The 24,279-nt window shown below is 41.9% G+C and overlaps 1 protein-coding gene across 5 annotated transcripts in view; it reads left to right on the top strand.

Annotated features, from left to right (window-relative positions):
- The first annotated feature begins 739 nt into the window (after positions 1–739).
- The window catches only part of CREBRF (CREB3 regulatory factor), a 60,014-nt gene continuing 36,474 nt past the window's right edge, over positions 740–24,279 (top strand). Inside the window, exons 1-5 of one of the 5 annotated variants that reach the window (XM_070232907.1) lie at positions 1,744–2,096; positions 17,046–17,152; positions 18,740–18,907; positions 20,929–21,054; positions 22,522–23,608. In XM_070232907.1, the coding sequence (XP_070089008.1) occupies positions 18,899–18,907; positions 20,929–21,054; positions 22,522–23,608 (1,222 nt within the window). In that variant the 5' untranslated portion in view covers positions 1,744–2,096; positions 17,046–17,152; positions 18,740–18,898. Of the gene's footprint in view, positions 897–1,738; positions 2,427–17,045; positions 17,153–18,739; positions 18,908–20,928; positions 21,055–22,521; positions 23,609–24,279 lie in introns of those variants that run through there. The other 4 variants (XM_070232908.1, XM_001502910.7, XM_023617227.2 and 1 more) reach the window with 4 other exon arrangements.

Genomic DNA, 24,279 nt, shown 5'->3' with positions numbered 1-24,279 from the left:
CCATTGTGGGCACTTGTAGGGATAACTAACTGAGATAAGCCCACACATAGTATACGGTCAACAATAAAGGGTCGTTGTTGCTATTAACAGGATTAGGGAGCACAAGAAAACCTCAGGCCCATGTGTTACGAAGGCTTGTTTGTCTAGGCGCTTCTAGCAGCATTGTGTGTACAGTTGTGTACCGGTCTTCTGTCTTAAAGGTGCGTGCAATCCGATTGATCCCAGTGTGAGGGCATACGTGCGCAATAAGTATTAGTTGAATAAATGAATGAACAAACGAACGACTGAAGGCAAGGTCAGCCTCTCAGTGCATTAAGAGGTTCAGATGGGGAGGACATTCATGAAACAGAAGGTTGATACACTCCGCCTCCGAAGTTAACGCCCTCTGTCCCCGTAGCCCCCTGCAATTTTCAGTGAACGTAAACTGTAAGATGGGCATTCGGACACGTCAGGCCTCACCGCGCAGCTGTAGATCAGATAAAGTGCTAGACGTGAAAACCTTTGTAAACGAACGTTCTCTACAAACGTGAGCGCGGCCCCGTATCACAGATGGCCCACGCCCACGCCGCAGTGGCAGGCACCGAGCCCCCGCTCCGCCCCCTCTTCCTGGTTTTTCCCGGCAACCCGCCCCTCCGGTGTCATGTGACAGGGGTGCCCTGCCGGGCCGAGCTCCTGATTGGCCGGGATGCAGAACGCCTCGCGATTGGCCCAAGGCCGGCGGGCCCCCGCCTCCCTCCTCCTCCTCGCCGCGGCCCACGTGAGGGGGGCGAGTCACGCGATTTCCGGGAACCCGTCAGGAAGGACATAAACAAAACAAACCCGAGGCAGCATGGAGAGGGGCCGCGGCCCCTGCAGCGGAACCGGACCCAGACCCTGAGCCGCCCCCACACCCACAGGTGAGCCCCGCTGCCTGCCGCCGGGTGCCCCAGGGGCCTGGGCTGGGGAACGAGCCGGGCGGGGGGCGGAGGAGGGCCGCTGGCCTAGGAGGCAGCAGCGCCGGGGCTCTGGGCCGGGCCGGCGCGGGGCGGGGGCCGGGACCAGGGCCGAGTCTGGGGGCGCGCGGGCCGCAGGCTGCCGCCTGCCGGTCACGGGGGCTCCGGTCCCCTCCCCCACCCCCGGCCCGGGACGGTTATATAAAAGCGCGGGGCGGCGGTGGAGGGGACCCACGGGCGGGCGGCAGGCTAGGCCAGGGGTGGGCAGCGCCGGGCGTCCGCCCTGCCAGGCTGGGCCCTTCACCGCTGCCTCCGAGCCCGGGGCCGTGGCTGCCGGCAACCGGCCTGTCAGAGAAGCGAGCGGGTGGGAGGGGCCGGGGAAGGGAGGGGAGGCGAGGCTGGCGGGGGAGGAGGAGAGAGAGGGGCGTGTGAGGAAGGGCCGGGGCCACGAAGGTTGGACCCGGGCTGGCAGGAGACGAGGAGGCGCGGGCTGGGGTTGGGGGGGTCCAGGCAGGGGTGTCTCGGGGGTAGCCGCTCCCCCTTCCCGTCCCCGCCCCAGCGACAGGCGAGAGGGGCCTCCCTCCCGGGATTTGTTTATATGTCTTCTCAAAGCAGCTTGAAGCGGCTCGTAGGCGGAGCCCTCGGAGCGGAGTGGCAGGCGATGCTGCCCAATGGGGCAGGCTGGCGGAGGCTGCCACGCCAATGGACGTGGGGGAGGCGGTGCCGCGGGCCCCCAATTGGTTAGGCTGTGCCGGGGGTGGGCCGGGTGGGGCGGCCATGTTAGATGGGAGGGGACCTATGGTGGTGGGTCACTGGGAGGGGAGGAGACAGGGCAAAGGGCGAGGGAGCCGGGCCGGGGGCGTTTCGGGTGTCCGAAGGCGAGTCCGATCGGACCAGGAAGTAGCACAGGGGAGCCTGACCCCGACCCAGCGCTCTCCCCACCCGAGCAGAGGAGGCAGGGAAGTACCGAGGGCAGTCTAGCCGCCCCTGGGGGTGGTTCCTGGGACTAGATGAAGCTCAGTCTCTGGATTCTCCCTCTTTCTCGGCCCTACGCTTCCTGACAAACCCAGCCGCCAAACCCTGTAATTGCCCTCCTTTAACCCGAGAAAGCAAACCTTTCTGCTGTTTCTGAGCGGGCTTGAGCCTTAAGACTACCTTAAGAAGGTACTTGGATAACTAGCGGTCTGAATTTCTGCACCAGGCCTCAGATGGAGGCAGGCAGTGAGGAGGAAGTTCTGCTTTTCTGGATTTTGCACGGAGAAAACCAAGACTAGAAAAGCCGAGAAAGTTAAGGGCTGGGCGGGGTTTCCATGTTTTCATCAGAATACCTTCTAAAGATCAGGCCTCTGTGCTTGCCCTAGTCTTAGTAGTGATTTGCCCCTACTGCTCGTGTAAATTGGTAGCGAACGTAAATCAACTTGAGAAAACTGAGCCTTGAGAAAATTATTTAGGTTTGAAGGTTCTTTAGGATTTTGTCTTGCGAATACCCTGCAGGTGAGAGATAGGATCAAGATCTGACTTATTTCTTTTAAAAAAGCAGAATATAAGACCTCTGTGTAAATCTTATGAGCTGTGATAAACTGTCACTTGATTGTACTTCTAAATTTTTTTTCTCGTTTTCTTTTAACCCAAAATAGCTAGGAGAAACACCAAAGATGAGGGTGGACGTGGGTGAATAGAAAATCACTTGTTTTACTTTGTTTTGTGATTATTTTGGCATCATGTTAGCCTTATTAAATGCTTAGTTTAGCTTTATGTTAACATCCGATTACAACCTGTGATTGCGTTGATATTGTCAAGGGTATCAGGCTTTTGATGCATCTTTGGTTAAGCACTTAGGGTAGGAACACGCCTTAGCTGTAGCGTGCAGAGGCTATTCAAGTTGACTATATTTATTTAGAAATTTGCGTTATCTCCTATTTTGTTAACTAGGGAAAAATAATAATTGGTAAATAAATGATTTGTCGATTTCTTTATTAATTTGACGTGATATGATTGACTGACAGTTCTGTTAAGAATGATATGTAAAAACATAGTCCCTGATAATTTGATAGACTTCAGTTCTTAAATACAACTTTTGCAGCAAATGAAAATAATAGCTCATTTTTCCTCTTATTCTGGGAATGGCAAATAGATGCAACAGGACTTATTTGAGTGAAGTTCTTTTGTATGACTGATACGGCAGCTTTGGAATTTTTAGGCTAGTAAGCGTAGAAGAGGCTGGATAGATCCAGAAGAAGAGACTTTGGATGCTCCACTTAACATCCCATTCTCTATCTGTTACGGCAGGTGAAGACAAACTTTTACAAAGACTGTGTCCTATTTAGTTTACTAGTTCATGGTGTGTGGGTTCTTGGATGCCAGTGTTAAAGAGTAAGGGAATAACTAGTATGGTTCCTGGTGCTGGTGAACTAAATACAAGTGACAGTAAAAGTACAATGAGCTTGTATGTTGATTCTATTAACGTAGCACAATTTTGAAAAGATTAAGAGAACTGAATTCACCTTTTGCCTTTAAAGTTTAGTTTTTAGTCAAGATTGACAATTATATGACTTTGAATGAATCAGCAGAGGTTTGTTTCTATGTGGGTTTGTAGTTGGATATTTGTGGTAAGAATTCTCTTTCACCGTATGCAGTAGTTCATCTTGCAGGGCAGATAAACTCTTAGGCTAGACATAAATTTGTCAGATCATTGGTTCTGATGATTCTGTGATAGAGGTCAACAGACTTATTCTGTACTGGGTCAAGTAGTAAGTATTTAGACTTGTCGGTCGTATAGTCTTTGTCACAACTACTCAGCTCTAGAAATTGTAGCATGAAAACAGCCATACTCAGTATGTTTGGGCTATATTCCAATAAAACTTTATATATAAGAACAGGCTATGGTCGAAGGCTGTAGTTTGTCAGCCCTGTTCCAGGACATCAGTCATTGTGTTTTAAGTACTTAGATGTTACGATATTGCAGAATATACACACATTTCCTTAAGGTAATATTTGAGCACTTGCAGAATGTACATATCTCTTGCCTTGAAGAGTTTTTAGAGTAAGAGCACATGGCAACGTTGTATTCTAGATTTTTATTTCATTTACAAATAGATGTTCTCCTGAAAAACTGTTTAAAGCAAATGTTAGAATATTAAGTCCTGTTTATTTTAGAGATGCGTTCTGATTGAAAAGACTTTGGCTTTAAGATATGATACTTAAGAACCTTAATATATTCAAACTTATGGTCCTGTTTAGGTTTAAAAGTGCTTTTAGCATAGCTTTCCTAATCAAACTGTGTACATCTGTTTCGAGAGATGTTAGTCAAGTGATTAGTCAACACACATAGCTCTTAGAGACGTTTAATTTGGAAGCCCACATTGATTGTGCCATTGCCTGAAATGTTTATAGAATTACCTAGATAGGGTAGGATATTTTTTCAAACAAGACTCAAAAGATAGCAGGTTGCCGCCCCTCCCTGTCCTCAGAAAATGTCAAGTGGTGCTAAGTGCCCACTGAAGCAGAGATGCTATAACCTAAAAATATTATGCAGGCAAATACTTAATTTTTTCGTGGGTAGCTTTTTGCTGTGTTTTTATGTGGTATTTCACCAGTTTTGTTGACTTAAACTAGATTTCAAGTGCAAGCATGAAAGTTTAGAAAGGAGAATATACTGACCTCTTAAAACTGGAAGGCGTCACGGGGCTGGTGATCTTGTTTCTGGTTCTGGTTAACCTACTGTTTGGCTGGGTGAGCATGGGCATTTCAGTTTATTAATTTGTACTAGTAGGGATTAATGATGTTTTCTACCTCATAGAGGGATATTGGGAAATTATTAGTTATTGTGTTCTCAAGCTTTTGTGCTTTGAATATGCTAATACTTCGGGCTACTTGGAACTACCTCTCAAATCTGGATTTGATTTTTTTTCTCTTAGCTTAATTGCCTCTCAGTTTATCTTTATTAGCCCCACTCTACAGTATTTCTCTATCCATTTACTAGTGAGCAACTTGAGGTCAGAGTGTGCCTCTTATTTCTGTATTCCCAGTGCCTCACACTGTGCCTGAATCCTTTTAGTGCCTCTGAACTGTTTAAATAAATGAGTGAATTGCTGAAAGCTGCTTATCTGGAAGGTAACAAAGTCAGTCTACTATTAGTAGAGATGTTGGGCTTTTCTTAGTTGGAAGGGAGGAATTAATCACCATCTGAGCAAGAAACATTCATTTTAAAATTGACCCTTTCTTTTAAGAAAGTTTATAGAGAAGCTATTTCTGTGTGTGTGAGAAGCTATTTTAATGATGTCTGAAAGTCCCTTGCATTCTTTTGTTAATTTGTTTTCAGATACATTCCATTAGTTAGACTTGTTGAATATTCCTTCCAGGCACGAAAAAAGTTGTGCTTTGTCCTTTGGATTTGTCATTAGCTCTTGGCACACTTGATCTCTGGGTGTTTGGCAAATGTGAGTGGAACCTCTTATTTCTTGGAGGTTTGGGATAATTGTTCATGTGTATAGAAGGGTCTTTTTTTGGGGGGAAGCAAATGATTTTTGGTAAAATCATTCTTCCTGATGAGTCTACTTCACTCCAGTGGGAAGGGCTGTACTTGAGAGAGTTTGATGCAGGGGGCTGCCGTCATACTTTGTACAATCCTGTTCCACCGCCAGCCAAGCCGTGTGTGCCTTTTCACTAGTTCATGACCTCTCTTCCAAAATCTGTATGGGAGCTCTCCTCCCTAAACAGCTTTCTAAACTATTCTTCTCCCTACTAATTCCCAGCAACTCTGTCATCCCATCATTCTGTCCTTTTAACATCAAAACCACTTTTACATCTTCTGTTACAAAGTTATATTTTTACTCGTTTATCTTTGGGTATTGTTGGCTTTGACAGTTTCCCATGAAAGCTTCACGAGCTTGCTGATTTCTTGTCCTTCAGACTCTTGTACTCTGATTTTCTTCCGTATAATCTTCTTTCTTGGAGAGTTTAAGGTGCTCCTTTTATTTTATTGAGCAAGTCCCTTCTGTGACTGCTACATACCGTTCCTGATGCAGTCTGCCTTCTTCTCTCTTATATGATTGCCATTCACAGAGAAGTTTAAAGCATTACAAAAATAAAACGAAAGAAAAGGTCCTTGATGGTAGGGGGAGGATATAGGGATAGGGTGGGATGTACTTTGGTTCAAAAGATTCGTTGACGAATCCCTTAAAGCAGCAGGGCTTCTAGCATTCTGCTAGCGTGGTATAAGATGAGGCAGACTCCGCAGTTTTTTCAACTGCTTTTTAGTAAGGGTTTTCGTCCTTACTGTTGGAGCCTCAACTGGAGTTGTGCGTAGACTAGTAGAGCAGACAGACGTTGCAGTTCAACGTTATGATAATATTTAGAACAAAATGTTCTGAAAATGTGGAAGAGGGACTACTGGCTCTGCATGGGAAAGTTGGAGAAGGGTCACAGAAAGGTGGCACTTGCACTGGGTTTTGAAGGATAGTGAAGGAAGCATTCTAGTCCAGTCAGCAAGGTATAAAATGTATACAAGATGTGTGGGGTCAGGTTGGTATGAGGAGGCTTCAACTAAGGCAGAGGCGTGGGGAGCGGGGTAGATGGAAGAGTAGGTGATTACTTTGTGAGGTTTAGGAGGAAAGAACATTTTTACTTTGCCCTTGTCCTCATTCTCCTGGGCTTGCTCTATACTGTCAGGTCTCCCATCTCTTTTCTCTGTAGCTCTGGGTTTCGTTGATCTCTTTTCCCCTAGTTTTTAGTTTTTCTTTTAGTCCCTCGTTAAAGTCTGACACACCTCCCTCCTTCTTCTCTCTTCTAATCTGCTGGTACCAAGGTACCTTTGATTCTGACGTAGTGTGTCCCTTGCCTGTATTTCACCTCCTTGCCTCCATCCTTTCCTTTATTCCTTTTGGGTTTCTTTTCCCTTTTTTTAACTCTTGCTTTTCCTTTTCATTTGCTTTATAAATTCAAAAAAACCACAAAAATTCTTTCACCCTATTTGCTTATTTCCCCTGTGAACAGCAATATATGTCTCAGTTGATTCCGTCTTGGGAAATCTTGTAAGATCAACTTGTCTTTGATACTTGTCCAAGAACTAATTATCCATCTCTATGAATTTCCTTTTATGAAGCGTTTTCCTTTGTAGTCAGAGACGCCACTTCTCATAGGCTACAATGCAGAATAAGACTACTTATATGCAGTTTTCTACTTCTTATGTACCTTAAAATTGTTCTGTGATGAGATCCAATTCAAATCTCACCTTTTCCTGAAGCTTTCCCAGTGTTTCCCAGGTAGAGAAGATAGTACTCTCTTTGTCGTTTTACAGTATTTTACAAACACTTCTTTTAAAGTTAGCTTTATTGAGGTATAATTTACATAAACTAGAATTCACCCAACTTTTAGTTTTGACAAAGGTATGCAGTCATCTCCCACCTCTACATTCATGATGTGGAACATTTCCTCCCTTACTGCAGAAAGTTCCCTCATGCCCCTTTCACGCCTGGCTCCAATGACTGATTTGCTTTCTATCACTGTAGTTTTGTCTTTTCTGGAATTTCATATAAATGCAATCATAGAATGTGTTGTCTTTTCAATCTGACTGCTTCTACTTAATGCTTTTGAGATTTCTTCATGTTGTTTCAAGTATCAATTGAGTACTTGTTATTGTGTAGATGTACCACAATTTGCCTATGCATTTACCGGTGATAGATATTTGGGTTGCTTCCAAATTTTAGGCTATGGTGAATAAAGCTACTATAAACAATCATATACAGGTCTTTTAAATATCTCTTTTAAAATTAACTACCTTTTATTTGAAGATGGAGTTGCAGATGGTTAAGAGCGAAAGTCCTGGAGTTAGCTATATTCCCAGACTTTTTGCTAGCTCTGTGGCTTTGAGAGTCTCTAAGCTTAGATTCCCCGTCTGTAAAATGGGACTGGATGGAGATGGGAGCAGGCTGGAGAGCACAGGCCTGTTTACAGGGATAATTCTCACTTTAATTCAAGTAATCGTTTTGCTGGGAATATGTTCCCAGTGTTGTCATGTCTGATTTTCTTTTCCCAAGAGAATGGCATTTGATGCTAGGAATCAGAAATTTTATATGAAATTTCCTATTTAAGTGCTGGCAGTTAAAACTTAATTTTTTAAAAAACACTAATGGGTGGGCAGAACAAAACCCATACTACAGGCATTGTTTTGTGGCTGCAGTCCAGTGTGAGACCTTTGCTTTAGATCTTCAGTTAACTTGTCTTTTGTTTAAAATGTAGGTACTCCTGGTAGAGGAAACTTGTTGGGACCCTGTTACCTTTGTTGTATGGCTTAGCGTAATAACTTGCTGGTTGTGTAAACTCCCAAGTTAAAAACTAATGAGTTGCTGTAAATGAATTTTATTCTTTCCTCTGATTGGAGGGATGTGAGACTACTGAGTGTCTGATGGGAGGGCGGGACTGGGTTCCGGTTACTCTGTGCTTTAGCTACTGCTTCTATTCGATGCTCTGTTTTCCTGGCAGTTCGGATAGTCTGCCTCCTTTGTTTGATTTATTTTGAACCCTGTTGAGACAAGTATAGTATAAACAGTGTGTTTGTTTATTAGAAACTGTGTAAGGTATAGTGGATATAAAGATAAATTTTCTGTGAGTCCATTCCCTCGAGTTGCCTGGAATCTGTGGTGAAGCCGGTGTGACTAGAAAAAAGAGAGAAATTGAATGTCGTCGTTTGAACAGTAAGAGCAATAAGCTCTCTAAGAAGCCCTGTCCCCTTGTAATTTATTTGCCAATTCTTTATTGTGTATAGAGATGACTAGTTTGCTAGCTTTATGAATTTCTTTGTGAATCCAAAGATTCTTTTGCTGATTAAACCAGCATAATTGACATTCACCCTCATAAAGCCGGGGGCAAGGGTGTTAAATGACCTGTGTATCCCTTATTCACCCTAGTTCCAGGCAGTTGGGTTTTTGTGATAATTAAGTGTGGAATTTAGACAATCTAGGATTCTGAGTTGAGTTTGGGTTTATACCTTCATAGCAGCAACATCTCAGGGACATCTTACACAGGGAAGGAATCTGAGAATAAAAATAACCACCATTTATTGAGTGTCTGTTTGGTGCCAGGGCTAGATACTTTACATAGTATCACAAATCACAATATCCCTACAAAGTAAGAGGGGGAATTATTGCATTTATACATAAGGGAAGGCAAGTGAGAATCTGGAGTGAAACTCCAAATATTTGGTTATAAGGCAGAATCTTTTATCTTGAATCTAGAGTTTACTTCTCATAGACCAAGGCTTTTAGGAGTATTAGAGCCAAAGGGACAGCCAGCAATGACTGCAAAACGGTATTCAAACCCTCTGTAGCTGTCTGCTTACGGCCTCTGTGGCAGCTGTTCTGTAGTGCTGTGCCGGGGCTGCAGTAGTCCCTCATCAGCACTTTCACTTTCCGCAGTTTCACTTACCCACGGTCAGCTGTGGTCCGAAAATTTTAAATGGAAAATTCCAGAAATAAACAATTCGTAAGTTTTAAATTGCGTGCACTTCTGAGTGGCATGATGAAATCTCGTGCCATCCCACTCCATCCCGCCAGGGGCTGAATCATCCCTTTGTCCAGCATATCCACGCTGTATATATGCGACCAGCCACCTTGGTTATCAGATTGACTATATTGGGTTTGGTACTATCGGCAGTTTCAGGCATCCACTAGGAGTCTGATAGGCCCCACGGATAAGAGGGGGCTAGTATATAGCCCATTTCACACAGGAGGAAGGAATTTGAAGGCAATTTCAAAATTGTCTCTAGTTATTATTCAAGCTACTTTTGAAGAAGTGTCAAATCTGGAAAAGGAGGGAGGAGACAATACATTTTGAAAAAGAGCCAACATCCCTGATAACAGAGTGCCAAAGTTATTACACTATGTCCAGAGTGTCCTGTGATGGATGTTTCCCTGGAATCTTGCTGTAAGACTCCAGTGTGTTCTCACCTGCGCCACTGTGTTTTTATGCTGCTGCCTTTAATTGTATTGTTCCCTTTTTACATTTGTAGATTTCTACAGAACAGCTCGGAAAACATGATTCTTTAAAACTCAAATCTTTAACCATCATAAAATATTTTGTTTTAATTAAAAAACGTGTGTGAGAATATATATACAATGGAATACTACTCAGACATAAAAAAAGACAAAATTGACCCATTTGCAACAACATGAATAGATCCTGAGGCTATTAGGTTAAGTGAAATAAGCCAGACAGAGAAAGGCAAACACCATATGATTTCACTCATATGTGGAAGATAAATGAATACATGGACTCAGAGAACAGAACAGTGGTTACCAGAGGGGACGGGGGTTGAGGGTGGGCACAAGGGGTAAAGAGGCACATATATGTGGTGACTGACAAATAATAGTGTACAACTGAAATTTCACAGTGTTATAAACTATTATGACCTCAATAAAATTTTTAAAAATGTGTGTGTGAGAGAAGGAGAGAGAGAAAGACAACAGTATAACATGTATCAATCCCAGTGCCTGGATTCAGTGGGTTTAAATAATTTTTAATCTCACTCCTTCCTCTACCCTCTCCTCCCTAGACAAGAATTATCCTAGGTCTTTAAAATTGACTGAAATTCAAACAGTACTCTTCCTGGAAATTTTTTCAAAAATTCAGGAGTACAATTTTAAATATTTTTACTGTATTATATAACAGTGATTCAAGACTCAAATTAACAAGCTACTACAAGATACTTTGGAGCACATAAAAGATGCTTGATAAATATTTATTGAATGACTGACTTCTTTGTACTGTCCTCTTTGTACGTGAAGAATGTTGCACCTCTGACTCCTTATCCAGAAGGAACTGTGGTCTCAGGGGATTTCCATTGATTGTCAGTTAACTCTTGTCTGGATGCCAAGAACAAGGCATTACTTTTGGCACTGTAGTGAAATAGACATGAGAGAGAATAATCATTCCCAAAGATTTTACAATCTGGTTAGTGGAGGAAAGGAGTTGGGGAGGAGGAAGAAGAAAAATATTGTGAGCAAAGGCATGAAAGGGCTGGAGTCTCACTATTGGAGATCCTTAGTGGAGTGAAGTGGGACTGTAATTACGTACCTCAAGGATTTGGGGGAAGTTGTAAGATCAAGCTAATATTAGTGTTATATTTATAGAAGAGTAGTGGAAGATGGGGTTGGAAAGGTAGTTTGATTGTGTCTGAGTATTTTGAACATTATCCAAGAGATGTTTCAAAGTTGCTGAAAACATATGAGCACAGAATAATTTTATAATGGGACATAAGAACTGGAGGGAGGGGTGGGAGATGGAAAGATCTGTAGGGCAAATATTGGAATGGTAAGTATAAAATGATGAGGCCAAGTAAAGGTTGAGAAGGTGGGAAGGGCAAAGTCATACACATGCATTTGTGCTCGATACAAGGTAAGTTGTCAGTATATCTTTGTTAGAATTGGCATGATTTAACAAAGCAAGTGAGGAGGAAGAAAAGAGTCAAGGCTGAGATGCGTGTTCCATGCCTGGATGTCTGAGAGTGATGGTACTATTGACAGAATAGGAATATTTGGATAGGAACGTGGCACATTGTGTCTGAGGTCATGGGATGTGAGTGAACATGGAAATCCTGGATCTCAGATGGTAGGGCTCGTGCACTTGTGTGTTTGGGCTGAAGATGTAGATTTTGGAGTCCTCTAGAGATGATCTTTAAGGCACTGAGAATAGAAGTGGTCTCTCTGATGATAGGTTTGCACAGAGGCATCCATTTACAGAATGACCTTGGACAAATGTCTTATTCTTTTGGGGGGGGGGGGGAGATTAACCCTGAGCTAACATCCTTGCCCATCTTCCTCTGTTTTATATGTGGTATGCCTGCCACACCATGGCTTGATAAGTGGTGCTAGGTCCACACCCGGGATCCAAACCAGTGAACCCCGGGCCGCCAAAGTGGAATGTGTGAACTTAACTGCTGCGCCACCAGGCTGGCCCCCAAATCTCTCTTGTTCTTGCTGAACTTTTCTTAATGTAAAAACTGTTGGACAGAGGGTAGAGGATGGTAATGATGCTGACACTTATCCAAGTTGTTTCATCAAATGACAGGGTGTAGCAATGTGCTTTGTAATCTGTAAAGAGCTACACAAATATGAACTCTTGAGTATTTTGTTGCCAGTGGTAACCAGGGATGGCTGGGGTTAGAAATGTGTTCTTTGGTTCTGTCCAAAACTGTCCCATGCTCTTATTCTTGTGCTCTGAATACTTGGCAGGTATCAAGGCTGCAGAAAGCCCCTAATATCTTGTAGTTGATAGTTCTGAGAAATAAAAAATAGCTCTTCCCATTCAACTCACATTGATCCAAAACCTGCTTTAGTGGTCTTTCTTTTTGGTTCCCTAAGGGTTTTAACTAAGCTCCCATATGTTGTCTCTGTATCTCAAAGATTAAACTTGGGCTGAAGGCTTTGGAAAGAAATTGAATAAAATTCTGAGAGGACTTGTGTCTTCCTCCAAGACTTCATTCTAAGGAGAGATCACTTTTTGAGATTTAGTATCTTTTCTTAGCTCCTCAGGATTCTCAGTAAAATGTAGTTTAATTACTTTGCTTAATTAAATTTTTGTGGCAAATCTCCTTCAACTCCGTATTTTTTAAACTCTGAGTGTGAGAATAAAAGGAGACTATTGAATTGACCCAGGGATAACAAGTTCACAAGGTGGTGTGGCAGAAAGAGCACATCTGCTTATAAGGTGGTGATAAGTCCTATTTGGCTAGGAAAATGATCTTTTCTCACCCAGTCTAAGGGAAAAGTCCTGTCTTCTCCCTCCTTACTCTCCTCTACCCCCTCTCTTCCCCACTTAGAGACCAGCAGCCTCAGGATTTGGAAAATCAATAATGGGAGTCTTTTGCTAATAATTCCTGACATCAGCTGTAACCTTCTGGTTTGAAGTTTACTTGCCTGTTTTCTAAATTTTGGAGTCTAGAGAGCTGCTATTGAAGGGTAGAGAATAGCGATTTGCCTACAGTTGTTTTCACAAGATTTCTATTACATGATAACGGGAGCAGGTGGCCCCCACCTTTCCTCCAGTGTGTTCTTTGCATAGGCGGCTTCTGTTTCCTCAATAGTTTGGAGATTTGGGGATCCCTGATTTCTGCTGCACCGTGAAACAGGTTGATTTAGTAAGCATCTGAAAACCTGTTTTGTTCAATGCTTGCTTAGTAGTTTTCAAAAGGAAAAGAATTACTGAGTAGGACTTATGAAGTATAGCAGGATGGCTGGAATGTGTAGCAATGGGTCCTGGTCTGCTCTGGAGCTTGGGCAAACTGATAAACTAAAATAAGGGAGTCCCATGGGATATGCCCATTGTATAAACTGTTAAATTACCAAGTCAGTGGTCCTTCCTCCCCCCCTCCTCTCCCTCCTCTCCCTTCCCACTCTTCCCTTTCTTTCATCTTTGCTTGGGGATTAAACCTCAGGAGAAATGATTTGTTTAAATTAGGGGTCAGGACAGTAACCACATCTTACAGTTGTGGGTCTGGTACAGTTTAAAGACAACAAAGAGAGAACCCAAGAACTCTGCCCACATGAAAGAAATGATGAGCACAAACCAGCAAAGATTAGGAAAGATCAAAATAAACCATGGTATATCAATTATATAACAGTATAAATGTGTCGGCATTTCTTATGTCAAAAAAAAATTTAAATATTTTTCGTTGTGGTAAATTAAACAAATTTTGCCATTTAAACCATTTTTAATTGTACAATTCAATGGCATTAAATACATTGACAATCTTATGTAACTATCACACTATTTCTGCAACATTTTTATCAACCCAAACAGAAATTCTACCCATGAAACAAAGCTCCTAGCCTCTGGTAATCTCTGTTCTACTCTCTGTCTCTATGAATTTGCCTATTCTGGTAGCTCATGTAAGTGGAATCGTATGATATTTGTCCTTTTCTGTCTGGTTTGTTTCACTTAGCACAATACTTTGAGGGTTCATCCATGATAGAGCATGTGTCAGAATTTCATTCCTTTTTATGGCTGAATGATGTTTCATTGTATGTGGGTACTACGTTTTGTTTATCCATTCATCTGTTGATGGCCAGTTGGGTTGTTTTCACCTTTTGGCTATTGTGAATAATGCTGCTGTGAACGTGGGTGTACGTTTATCTGAGTCCCTGCTTTCAGTTCTTTTGGGTATACAACCAGAAGTGGAATTGCTGGGTCATATGGTAGTTCTGTATTTTAACTTTCTGAGGAACTGCTGAACTGTTTCCCAGCTGTATGATTTTACGTTCTAGCTAGCAGTACACAAGGGTTCCAGTTTTTCCATATTCTCACCAATACTTGTTATTTTCCGTTTTTTGGATAATAGTCATCCTAATGGGTGTGTCAAAGAGTTTTTAACATTTACTCTAGTGAATGTTGGATGATTCAGAAGCACTGCTTATCATTGTGAGGAACCAGTTCCCTCAAGTTACAGAAAGGGAGGAGTGGCCTAAGCCAGTGCCATATAAAAGGAGAGCTGCAGGGATTCTGGCCATCGTATCCAGGATCTGCTCATTCAGAAGACATTTTCATTTATAAAGAGGTTTAGTTTTCTTGATGTCAACCTTTTTTTATATGTGGGCTCTCAGGGATCAACTGAAACCCTCAGCTTCAGAAGGGAAATGATGTAGGAGCTCTTGGATATGTGTGAACTGCTCGGCCCCACCAGGCAGCTCTTGGGTTTGGCTTTTAAATTTTGGATTAGGGGCCGGCCCGGTGGCGCAGCGGTTAAGTATGCGTGTTCCACTTCGGCAGCCTAGGGTTCACTGGTTCGGATCCAGGGTGTGGACATGGACTGCTTGGCAAGCCATGCTGTGGTAGTCATCCCACATACAAAGTAGAGGAAGATGGGCACGGATGTTAGCTCAGGGCCAGTCCTCCTCAGCTCAGGGTTAATCTTCCTCAAAAAAAAAATAAAGTTTGGATTAGTAGTTTGAACGGTCCCAAGGATGAGCTTTCGTAAGAAGTCCTTTGACCTTACCTATTGTTTTACTTTACTTTTTGCCTTGCCTAACACACGTAGTAAGCATCAACATATTTTCAAATGGAGAACCGAAAAAAACGTAGGGTAGGACATAGAGTGGAACATAGGGTGGAAAGGGCCATGAAAGAGCTTTGAAGCTGCAGCTGTCTTCAAGTGGTACCATTGCTGCTCATAAATCTATCATTTGCCCCATCTCATCGCTTCATGGAGTTAGTTCTCTGTTACCAGAGTATCTTCCTGTGCCTAAGAGCTGTTGTTGAATAGTTTTGAATGAGGCCAGGTACAGAAAATCTATTGGTAAATATTATTTCTGATGGACCTACAGTCCTCTCTCCCTTGAAGGACTCACAAAACTGTACTGCGAACTGGTGAGCCAGAGCTGTGAATACAAGGAAGTAGTAATTAGGGGAATTAATTTAGCCTTTCACCTAGTGTTTTGGTTTTTTTTTTTTTTTTTTGGAAGAAACACTAGTCTTAAGGTCGGCCTGAGGACAGGGTAGAGGATTTTATGATCAAATAAGTTTGGGAAATTATATCTGCTCTGCTTACCTATTAATGCTTCATAACATGCATTAGCACCTAGCACTTTAAAGTTTCCAAGAAGTCCTGCATAGAGGCACTATAACAATTTTGTTGGACGTGGTGTTTTCCAAACCTCACAACCCTGTTGTTGAGTAACCATCTAACATACCTTGGAACAGATATTCCTTAGGTTACACATTGGGAAATTAGACCATTGCCTTCTATGTACTTTAATATCAAAGCTTTGAGTAAAATATGGATATTCTTTAGCCCAAAGAAGTGTGCAGGCATCTTGAAAAGCGAGTTGGTACATCTTCCTACTCAGTGTTACTCAGGTGTCTAAGCATTACTGTACCCTTTGTGTGTGGCTCCCTGGTATAGGATATAGTTATGGAGCAATGTATCATGTTGGAAGAGTCTATGTAATGGTAATTGCTGTAGAAGCCTATATAATTTTTTTTCTTCCACTTTTGGGTGAGGAATTTTGTTCTTTATGCTTGTGTCACAATAAATGTTTGGAACGGTACCAAGTATTTTTGGAAAATGGTTGGAAAACGTTGGGGATGAGGATAATTTGTTGTGAACTCGAGTCATTAGTTTTAGAGAATGGAAAGTGTTTACCCCTGAAAAGAGGTCCTACTGCTTGGAGTAGAATTGGCCCCTTCCCCCTCCTGTTTGCTGCTACCTGAGAGAGCAGGAGAAGCAACTAAGGACCTTCAACTGTCCCAAGTGAACTAATTCAACCCTTTACATAGCGGATACCCTCACTTTGGGAATTGGTGTCTTTAAAGCATTTAGCCTTGCTGCCAACAGCTGTCACAGATGTTGAGTTTCTGAGCTGGACTAGCTATGGGACAAAAGAAAGGATTGGCAAATTATACCTATTGATAATAATCACCTTTCAGATATATTTTAGTACTATATCCTAATTTAATATCTCATTCAATTCTGATAACATCCCTATTACATAGTTAAGGGAGAATAATTGTAATTCCTCAGACTAGGAGGTAAGGCAAAAATTTAAGTAACTTGCTCTAATTTAGGCTGTTTAGTTTTTCAGGTTTTCTTTTTAGATTTTATTTTTCCCTTTTCTCCCCAAAGCCCCCTGGTACATAGGTATATAGTTGTGTATTTTTATTTGTGGGTCCTTCTAGTTGTGGCATGTGGGATGCCGCCTCAGCATGGCCTGACGAGCGGTGCCATGCCTGTGCCCCGGGTCTGAACTGGCGAAACCCTGGGCCGGGCTGCAGAAGCAGAGCGTGCAAACTTAACCACTTGGCCACGGGGCCAGCCCCAAGGCTGTTAGGTTTAATTATGGGATCAACTGGAATCCAGGTCTCCTGTCTCCCAAACAAGTGCTCTTTTTGCTAACTGCATTGACTGAAGTTTGTTTTGAGGCCACGAGTGTAAATAAGATTTTAAATAAATACTTATATTTGTATGGAAGTTTTATGGCATATAAAACTCAGTAGCCAGGAGGAGAGAGTAGTATTGTTTTCTTTCTAGAGGTAAGAAAAACGAGGCTTAGGAAGACTGCCCTACCCAGTGTTAGACAGTTTGCAAGTGAGAGCTGCAACTGAACTTAGCCCTTTTTTGTCCAGTGTTTCCTGATCAACCATGCTGTTGGAAGATGGTGTCTTTAGTAGATACCAATAAATATATGTCGAATAGAGCTCAATCTCTTCTTGAATCTTCAGCTCTGTTGCTGGTAAGGATAAGTTTCAGGTTTTAGAGAGTATCAAACCAGGATTACACTGTACACTTTGTTAAATGCATCACTTGAATCATTTGCCTTTTTGGGGTCTAAGTAATAGGAGTAGAAAAGGCAACTGACTTTGTTTCTCACAGGAATCAGGGGAAGAGTTAAGATTGAGACTACAAATCAGCAGTGGGACTAAGGCATGAAGCGATGTGAGGAGAAGATGGGCCAGAACTGGCCTTTGGCAGGAGCAGGGATCAATCCACTTAGACTGTAGCACTGGATTGAGACGTATAGTTAATTCTGTTTCTAGGCCCAGACTGGACCCTTGATGGTGTTTCTTAGGGTAGAACAGCGAGCTGAGAATGACAGCCCACCAGAGGGGAGAACCTACCAAAGATCCAGGAAATACAAATGGTAGTCAATTTAGTAATCTAATTAGATAGAACAGTTATTGAGTCCCTTGTTGACTTGCTCTTATTTGTTCAGCAAGAAGTCTTTGAAATTGAAATAATGGACACTCAAAGCTTCTAGCCCAGAGAATGTGTTAACTACAGAAGGCAGCTCATCTTAAATTGACTCTTTATACCAATCTAAGAAATGATACTGCATCTAGACTGAATGAGAGCAAGGAGGTCAACTGTAGGGCAGTGGTTCTCAGATTTTAGGGAGGATCAGAATTCCCTGGATGGCTTGTTAAACACATTACTGGGCCCCACTTCCAGAGTGTCTGCTTTAGTAGGTCTGGTCTGGAGCCCAGGGTTTTGCATTTCTAACAAATTTCCAGGTTGATGCTGCTGTTGATGATGCTGATCCTGGGTCACACTTTTGAGGACCACTGATCTAGGAAAAGATGAAGTAGGGTATAGCTGTTTAGTTCCTCTTGATTAAGGCCTTCACAGAGGGGAAAAAAAGGAACTAACATTTAAGTCCCTACTACATAAGACCTTCTGCCAGGTGATTTGCAATCATTGCTTAACTCTTGAAACCACTCTGCAAAGTAGCCCTTATCCCGTTTTCTCCCCCTCAAGAAATGTGTGTTAAAAACTAAATGGAATACTTATTACTTCAAGGGAAGCTTTCATTTCTAACTCAATAATGTTGCATATACCAACAGAAGTATTGGTTTAATAGGAGATTCTGTTTAATGTAGAGGATATAGTCTATCATTGACTATTACGTAGATTTATGAGAGAGATAAAATGTAGATTAATTTAGCGGTAATGATTATACAATAGATAGAATTAAAGCTGAGATGTTTTCTCATACAGAACATGAAGTGAATGGAAGCTTTCAGATCACAGGACAGATGGGTTTATGTTAATTGTGTCAGGCTGTTTTTTAAAAAAGTGTTGCCAATTGGTTATTGACTAACCCTATTTTAGAAACAAATAAAAGGAGGAATGGTGACTTTCAGTTGGTACTAAGAAGCAACCAAATTCTTGATATTGCAGCCGCAAGACTTACTCCTTTAAAGTGTTCTTCGTTAATGTCTTTTTTGAAAGGTCATCTTGTTTTTAATGGAGCTCAGTGAAGTTACTTTGTGTTGTTGTTTGACAGATTCACACAGAATTATTATTATTTTTTTAAAAACAGCAGTGATCCAAGCAGTTGAATTGAAGGTGTTCTGGGGAAACCTACCGTTTATTGTGAAAATCGTCTTTGATCTTGAAATTAAAAGTAAAGCTGGAAAGGAATTTACAAACGAGAAAAAAAAGAAGTTTGGGATTGGACTCACAGGATCTGGGCTTGGAAATGCCTCAGGTAAATCATTCAGAGTAGGTGCCAAATTTTATATTTTGCCACTGCAGAAAGTACCATTGGTTCTGTAAATTCTTTGAATCTTAACACAACTTGACATACTAACTACCTTTTTAAGACATTTTACTTCTGATCTCAGCTAGTTTTGAATACATGTCATGGCCTTCCTTCCATTGCTTCTGTTTGCTCCTCTGCTACAGGTTTGAAGTTTAATGAGCTTGACATGAGGAATATGGTGAATGAAAAGTTGGTTAGATGCTGGACGTCTGCTGGCTTTATGGAGGCTAGACCAACTCCCTGAAAATTAATCTGCCACAGAAAGCCCATTTCCATCTCCGTCTCCTCCCTGTTGCCCAGTTGTTCCTTTCCATTTATGCCTGTTGAGTTTAGAAGTAATTGTTAGGAAATGCGGAGGCACTTCAACCTCCGTCTCTTTCATACTCTCACACACAGTCATTCACACGTCTGTATACTCCCCACAAAATCTGTCTAAGAATTATATCTATTTATATTATGATAACTGCTTTGAATTGATCAGTTTTGGTTTGAGGTAATAACCACTGAAACAATAAGTGAAGCCCTGTTAGTCCCCACTCTGCACGTCCAAACTTCTTCCCTTCCGCCTCCAGTGGTTAGGTGTTTCCCCTCCCCTCGTCGTGTTCAGTGCTGGGAAGAAACCTAGAACTAATGAGAGGACAGGGACTCTTAGGTGGCTTTATGTGGGGCCAGGAAGAACTTCTCTTGAGCACAGGGCATCAGCAACTTGCCAGGACTGTCCAGTGACTCAGAGGCAGGCAGCAGAGGCAAAGAAAGGGAATAGGCTAGCTGGTATTAGAAAGACTAGTGGCCCAGCTCCACCCCAACCTCTGTGCCAAGTGGACTGCATACACTCATTTACAATTCTTTCCCATTCAAGGTTTAACTTGCTATTTATTGAATACTTGAATTTAGAGCTAATGAACACTTGTTTTCTCAAGCTAAATTTTTCTAGGAAGAAAGTTTCTGCAGCCTGGTAGGGTTGGGGGAAATCAGAGAAAGAAAAGAATGGGATGAGAAGTACCAATGAAGAAAAATATGATGAGAGAGTATGTGAAAAGGCCAGTCTGTGGTTATGTAGAAGGTGTATGGATAGTGAAATATAGGCAAATAGACTAATATAGTTTTTAAGAGTTTCGACAGAAACTTGCAGAAGAAGGACAAAAAGGCAAAGAGGAAATTTTTATTCTTTCCCATCCTCTTTCTTCATCCAAGTTAGATTTCAAGGTGAGGCTTTTCATTTGTTTGGGCCACTTTAGGAGTTTCAGACCTGACTTTACTCCTGACTTCATCAGAAATGGAAAAGGGAGATGAAGAGAAAAGAAGAAGGAGCATTAATTCTGGGTGCTGAGTCTTTTTTCCCTTTCTTATTCATTATGGAATGAATTGTACCCTTTCAGGGATCAGGATTAAGGCTACTGAGCTCATGCCCAAATTACTGGTCCCACTCAGGAGTTTTTTGGCTAATTGATGGATCCTGTGTCCATCACGTTCCTGAAGGCATTTGTTGGACCAGAGATGCCCAAATCGGTCTTCCAGCTTGTTTGGGGAACTAAGACATTGGACTCACTTAGGAGTGCAGAGTGAGACTACTTGCTACCTCTGCAAACTCCAGGAAATGGCAGGGAATTCTCCACTTCAGGGAGTGCTGTTAGAGATGGCTTTGAAGAAATGTTGTATAGCTAGGTAAAAGTATTCATTAGGTACTGTATGCTGGCTGTAGTGGCAAAATAAGTGTTAGATTTTAGAAGTTAGGTATTATTAACAATTGCCATTCTATTTCTTTTTCTGTTTTTAATGCATCCTAGTAATTTTCCTAAGTCCATAGTTTAATGTAGTTAAGTCTCTTAAATGTACTAAAGAGTAGAAAAGATACAGAATTGTGTTCTGAAAATAATGTTAGTAGGCGTGGGAGTGGGGCTTGTGTGTAATAAATTGGTCTTGAATTTGTCTTTTAACTGTCTAAAATTAAAATTACTCTGTTGTAGCCTAGTGTAAGCGGAATGGATCCGCCTTTTGGGGATGCCTTTCGAAGCCACACCTTTTCAGAACAGACTCTGATGAGCACAGATCTCTTAGCAAACAGTTCAGATCCAGATTTCATGTATGAACTGGTAAGTAACATTTTCTTGGATTCTGCTTTACTTGATTTGGGGTAAAAGTTTTGTGGTAGAGGTTTTTTTTTTAAATAAATGGCTGAGAAGAAAAAAAGATGAGATTAGGCCAAATTTGATTCTTCTGATATTGGTCTCATAATTTTAGAAGGCTATAAGAACCCATTGAAAATAGTAAGAGGAAAGGTTATCTACATATCTTTAAGTCCAATTTTTGTTGATGAGGATGAGAAACTGTCTTTTTTTTAAATGCCTGACTGCTAAAGGACTTTTCAACTGGAAAATTTAGGAGTGATAACATTGAGCAAGGTGTATGACTCAGAGAATGTGAGACAAAAATAGCAATTCCAAGCAGTGTCTGAACGTACTTATCCTTTATTCTTGAGGTAAGTGGACACTTAAGATTCTTAAGAAAAACGTTTTTAAAGTAATTTTAATTACATACAACTTGAGCAATACAGAAGTATATAAAGACTGGAAAACTAAGTACACAAATCTGTTCACTTACTAAAAATAATTGTATGCTTAATACAGGTGAATATTATAGTATATGAGCTGTACTTCAGTGAAGCTGTTAAAACACAGACACCCACACACAAGCCAAAACAAAACAAAAAGACCCAAACAAATGCAAAAATCAAAACAGAACAGAAACAAACTGAAAACTTCCTCGTTTCCTTCCTGAGCCTCTACCCTCCAAACCTCCTCCACAAACGTAGCTACTACTAACAGAGTTTTCTTTGCATATGTGAATATATGAATATTTTTAATTGGCTATCATCTTTATAGATACAGTATTCTGTAGCTTACTCTTTTTAATGTAAAAGTGTATGAGGAACAGCCTTTCGTGTGAGCACCTTAGAGCTTCATTGGGTTCTTGTTAATGGCTGTGTCGTCTTACTGGCATTTTAAAAATCACGTCTCTACTCATGAGGAGTCTCATACGCATGAGGAGTGTTTTATTCCCCATGCCCAAGAGTTGTTACAAGGTCTTACAAGGATCCTATCTTTCTGTGGCTGAGTTCCAGCTCCCTTTGGATTGCTCTTTGCCTCTATATTTAAGTTCTCACTGAAGAAGACAGATTCCTCTGTGATGAAGGTAAGGTCTTCATCATTTGCTTCATAATTGAAGCTTTGTTTCTAAGGAGATCCCAAAACGCTTCTAAGTCAAAGATCAGGAAATAGAAACTTTTTTGCAGAAAGAGTGTTTGTAGTAAAGTTCAAGAGCCCTTGATGTTTGGACCATACCTAAACCTCTCAAGGGACACATTTCCCCTCTTTTTTCTCCCTTGCCCAAGGAACTATTATATGGAATGGTAAAACATCATATAAGTAGTCTTTATCTTAAAATAAAACTGACCAGAGATGGAGTACTGATTTATCAATTTGATATATGGAAGTGAGGATGGAGAGGAATATTTCTTTCCTAAAATATAGTGTATGATTTTTTTTTTAAACCCTTCTCAGGATAGAGAGATGAACTACCAACAGAATCCGAGAGACAACTTCCTTTCTTTGGAGGACTGCAAAGACATTGAAAATCTGGAGTCTTTCACAGATGTCCTGGATAATGAGGGTGCTTTGACCTCAAACTGGGAACAGTGGGATACATACTGTGAAGACTTAACAAAGTACACCAAACTAACCAGCTGTGACATCTGGGGAACAAAAGAAGTGGATTACTTGGGTCTTGATGACTTTTCTAGCCCTTACCAAGATGAAGAGGTCATAAGTAAAACTCCAACTTTGGCCCAGCTTAATAGTGAGGACTCTCAGTCTGTTTCTGATTCCCTTTATTACCCTGATTCACTTTTCAGTGTCAAACAAAACCCGTTGCCCTCTTCATTCCCTGGTAAAAAGATCACGAGCAGAGCCGCTGCCCCTGTGTGTTCTTCTAAGACGCTTCAGGCTGAGGTCCCTTTGTCAGACTGTGTCCAAAAAGCAAGTAAACCCACTTCAAGCACACAAATCATGGTGAAGACCAACATGTATCATAACGAAAAGGTGAACTTTCATTTTGAATGTAAAGACTATGTAAAAAAGGCAAAAGTAAAGATCAACCCAGTGCAGCAGAGCCGGCCCTTGTTGAGCCAGGTGCACGCAGATGCGGCAAAGGAGAACACCTGCTACTGTGGGGCGGTAGCCAAGAGACCAGAGAAAAAAGGGACGGAGCCTCTTCAGGGTCATGCCACTCCAGCTTTGCCTTTTAAAGAAACCCAGGAGCTCTTACTCAGTCCCCTGCCCCAGGAGGGTCCTGGGGCAATTGCAGCAGGAGAGAGTAGCAGCCTTTCTGCCAGCACATCGGTCTCAGATTCATCCCAGAAAAAAGAAGAGCACAATTATTCTCTTTTCGTCTCTGATAACTTGGGTGAGCAGCCAACCAAATGCAGTCCTGAAGAAGATGAGGAGGATGAGGAGGATGTTGATGATGAGGACCATGATGAAGGGTTTGGCAGTGAGCACGAACTTTCTGAAAACGAGGAGGAGGAAGAAGAGGAAGAGGATTATGAAGATGACAAGGATGATGATATTAGTGACACTTTCTCTGAACCAGGTATTGTAATGCTTGGAGGCTTGCCAAACTGACCTTTCTCCTACTATCTTGAAATAGAAAGTTTTGCCATGGGTGCTTTTTTCGTCTTAGTTTAGGCATTAAATGACTGAATATCTTGGCTCAGATATGTAATTGCTTTTTTTCCTATTTAGGCAGTTCTAAAATAATCACTTTGGGGGCTGGCCTGATGGTATAGGGGTTAAGTTCATGTGCTCCTCTTTGGTGGCCTGGGGTTTGTGGATTTGGATCCCGGGCACAGACCTACACACTGCCCATCAAGCTATCCTGTGGCAGCCTCCCACATACAAAATTGAGAAAGACTGGCAAGATGTTAGCTTGGGGACAATCTTCCTCAAACAAAAAGAGGAAGATTGGCAACAGATGTTAGCTCAGGCCAATCTTCCTCACCAAAAAAAAAAAGAATCACTTTTGCTCATATAGTGGTTCATATGCTGATTCCTCGAGGGCTTCTCCTTACTTTATCTTATATTAAGTGACCTGATTTGTCACTCTCTTGAGCAGCTCAGCAAAGATGCCAAGAATTGGTTGGTTTAAAAAATATTCTGGGGCCAGCCCGGTGGCACAGCAGTTAAGTGTGCATGTTCTGCTTTGGCGGCCCGGGGTTCGCTGGTTCAAATCCCGGCTGTGGACATGGCACCATGTGGCAAGCC

The sequence above is a fragment of the Equus caballus genome, chromosome 14 (genome assembly GCF_041296265.1).
Source record: "Equus caballus isolate H_3958 breed thoroughbred chromosome 14, TB-T2T, whole genome shotgun sequence".
NCBI classification, from domain to species: Eukaryota; Metazoa; Chordata; class Mammalia; order Perissodactyla; family Equidae; genus Equus; species Equus caballus.
The sequence above is the reverse complement of the archived record's forward strand: the minus strand, read 5'-3'. Positions and strand labels throughout refer to the sequence as shown.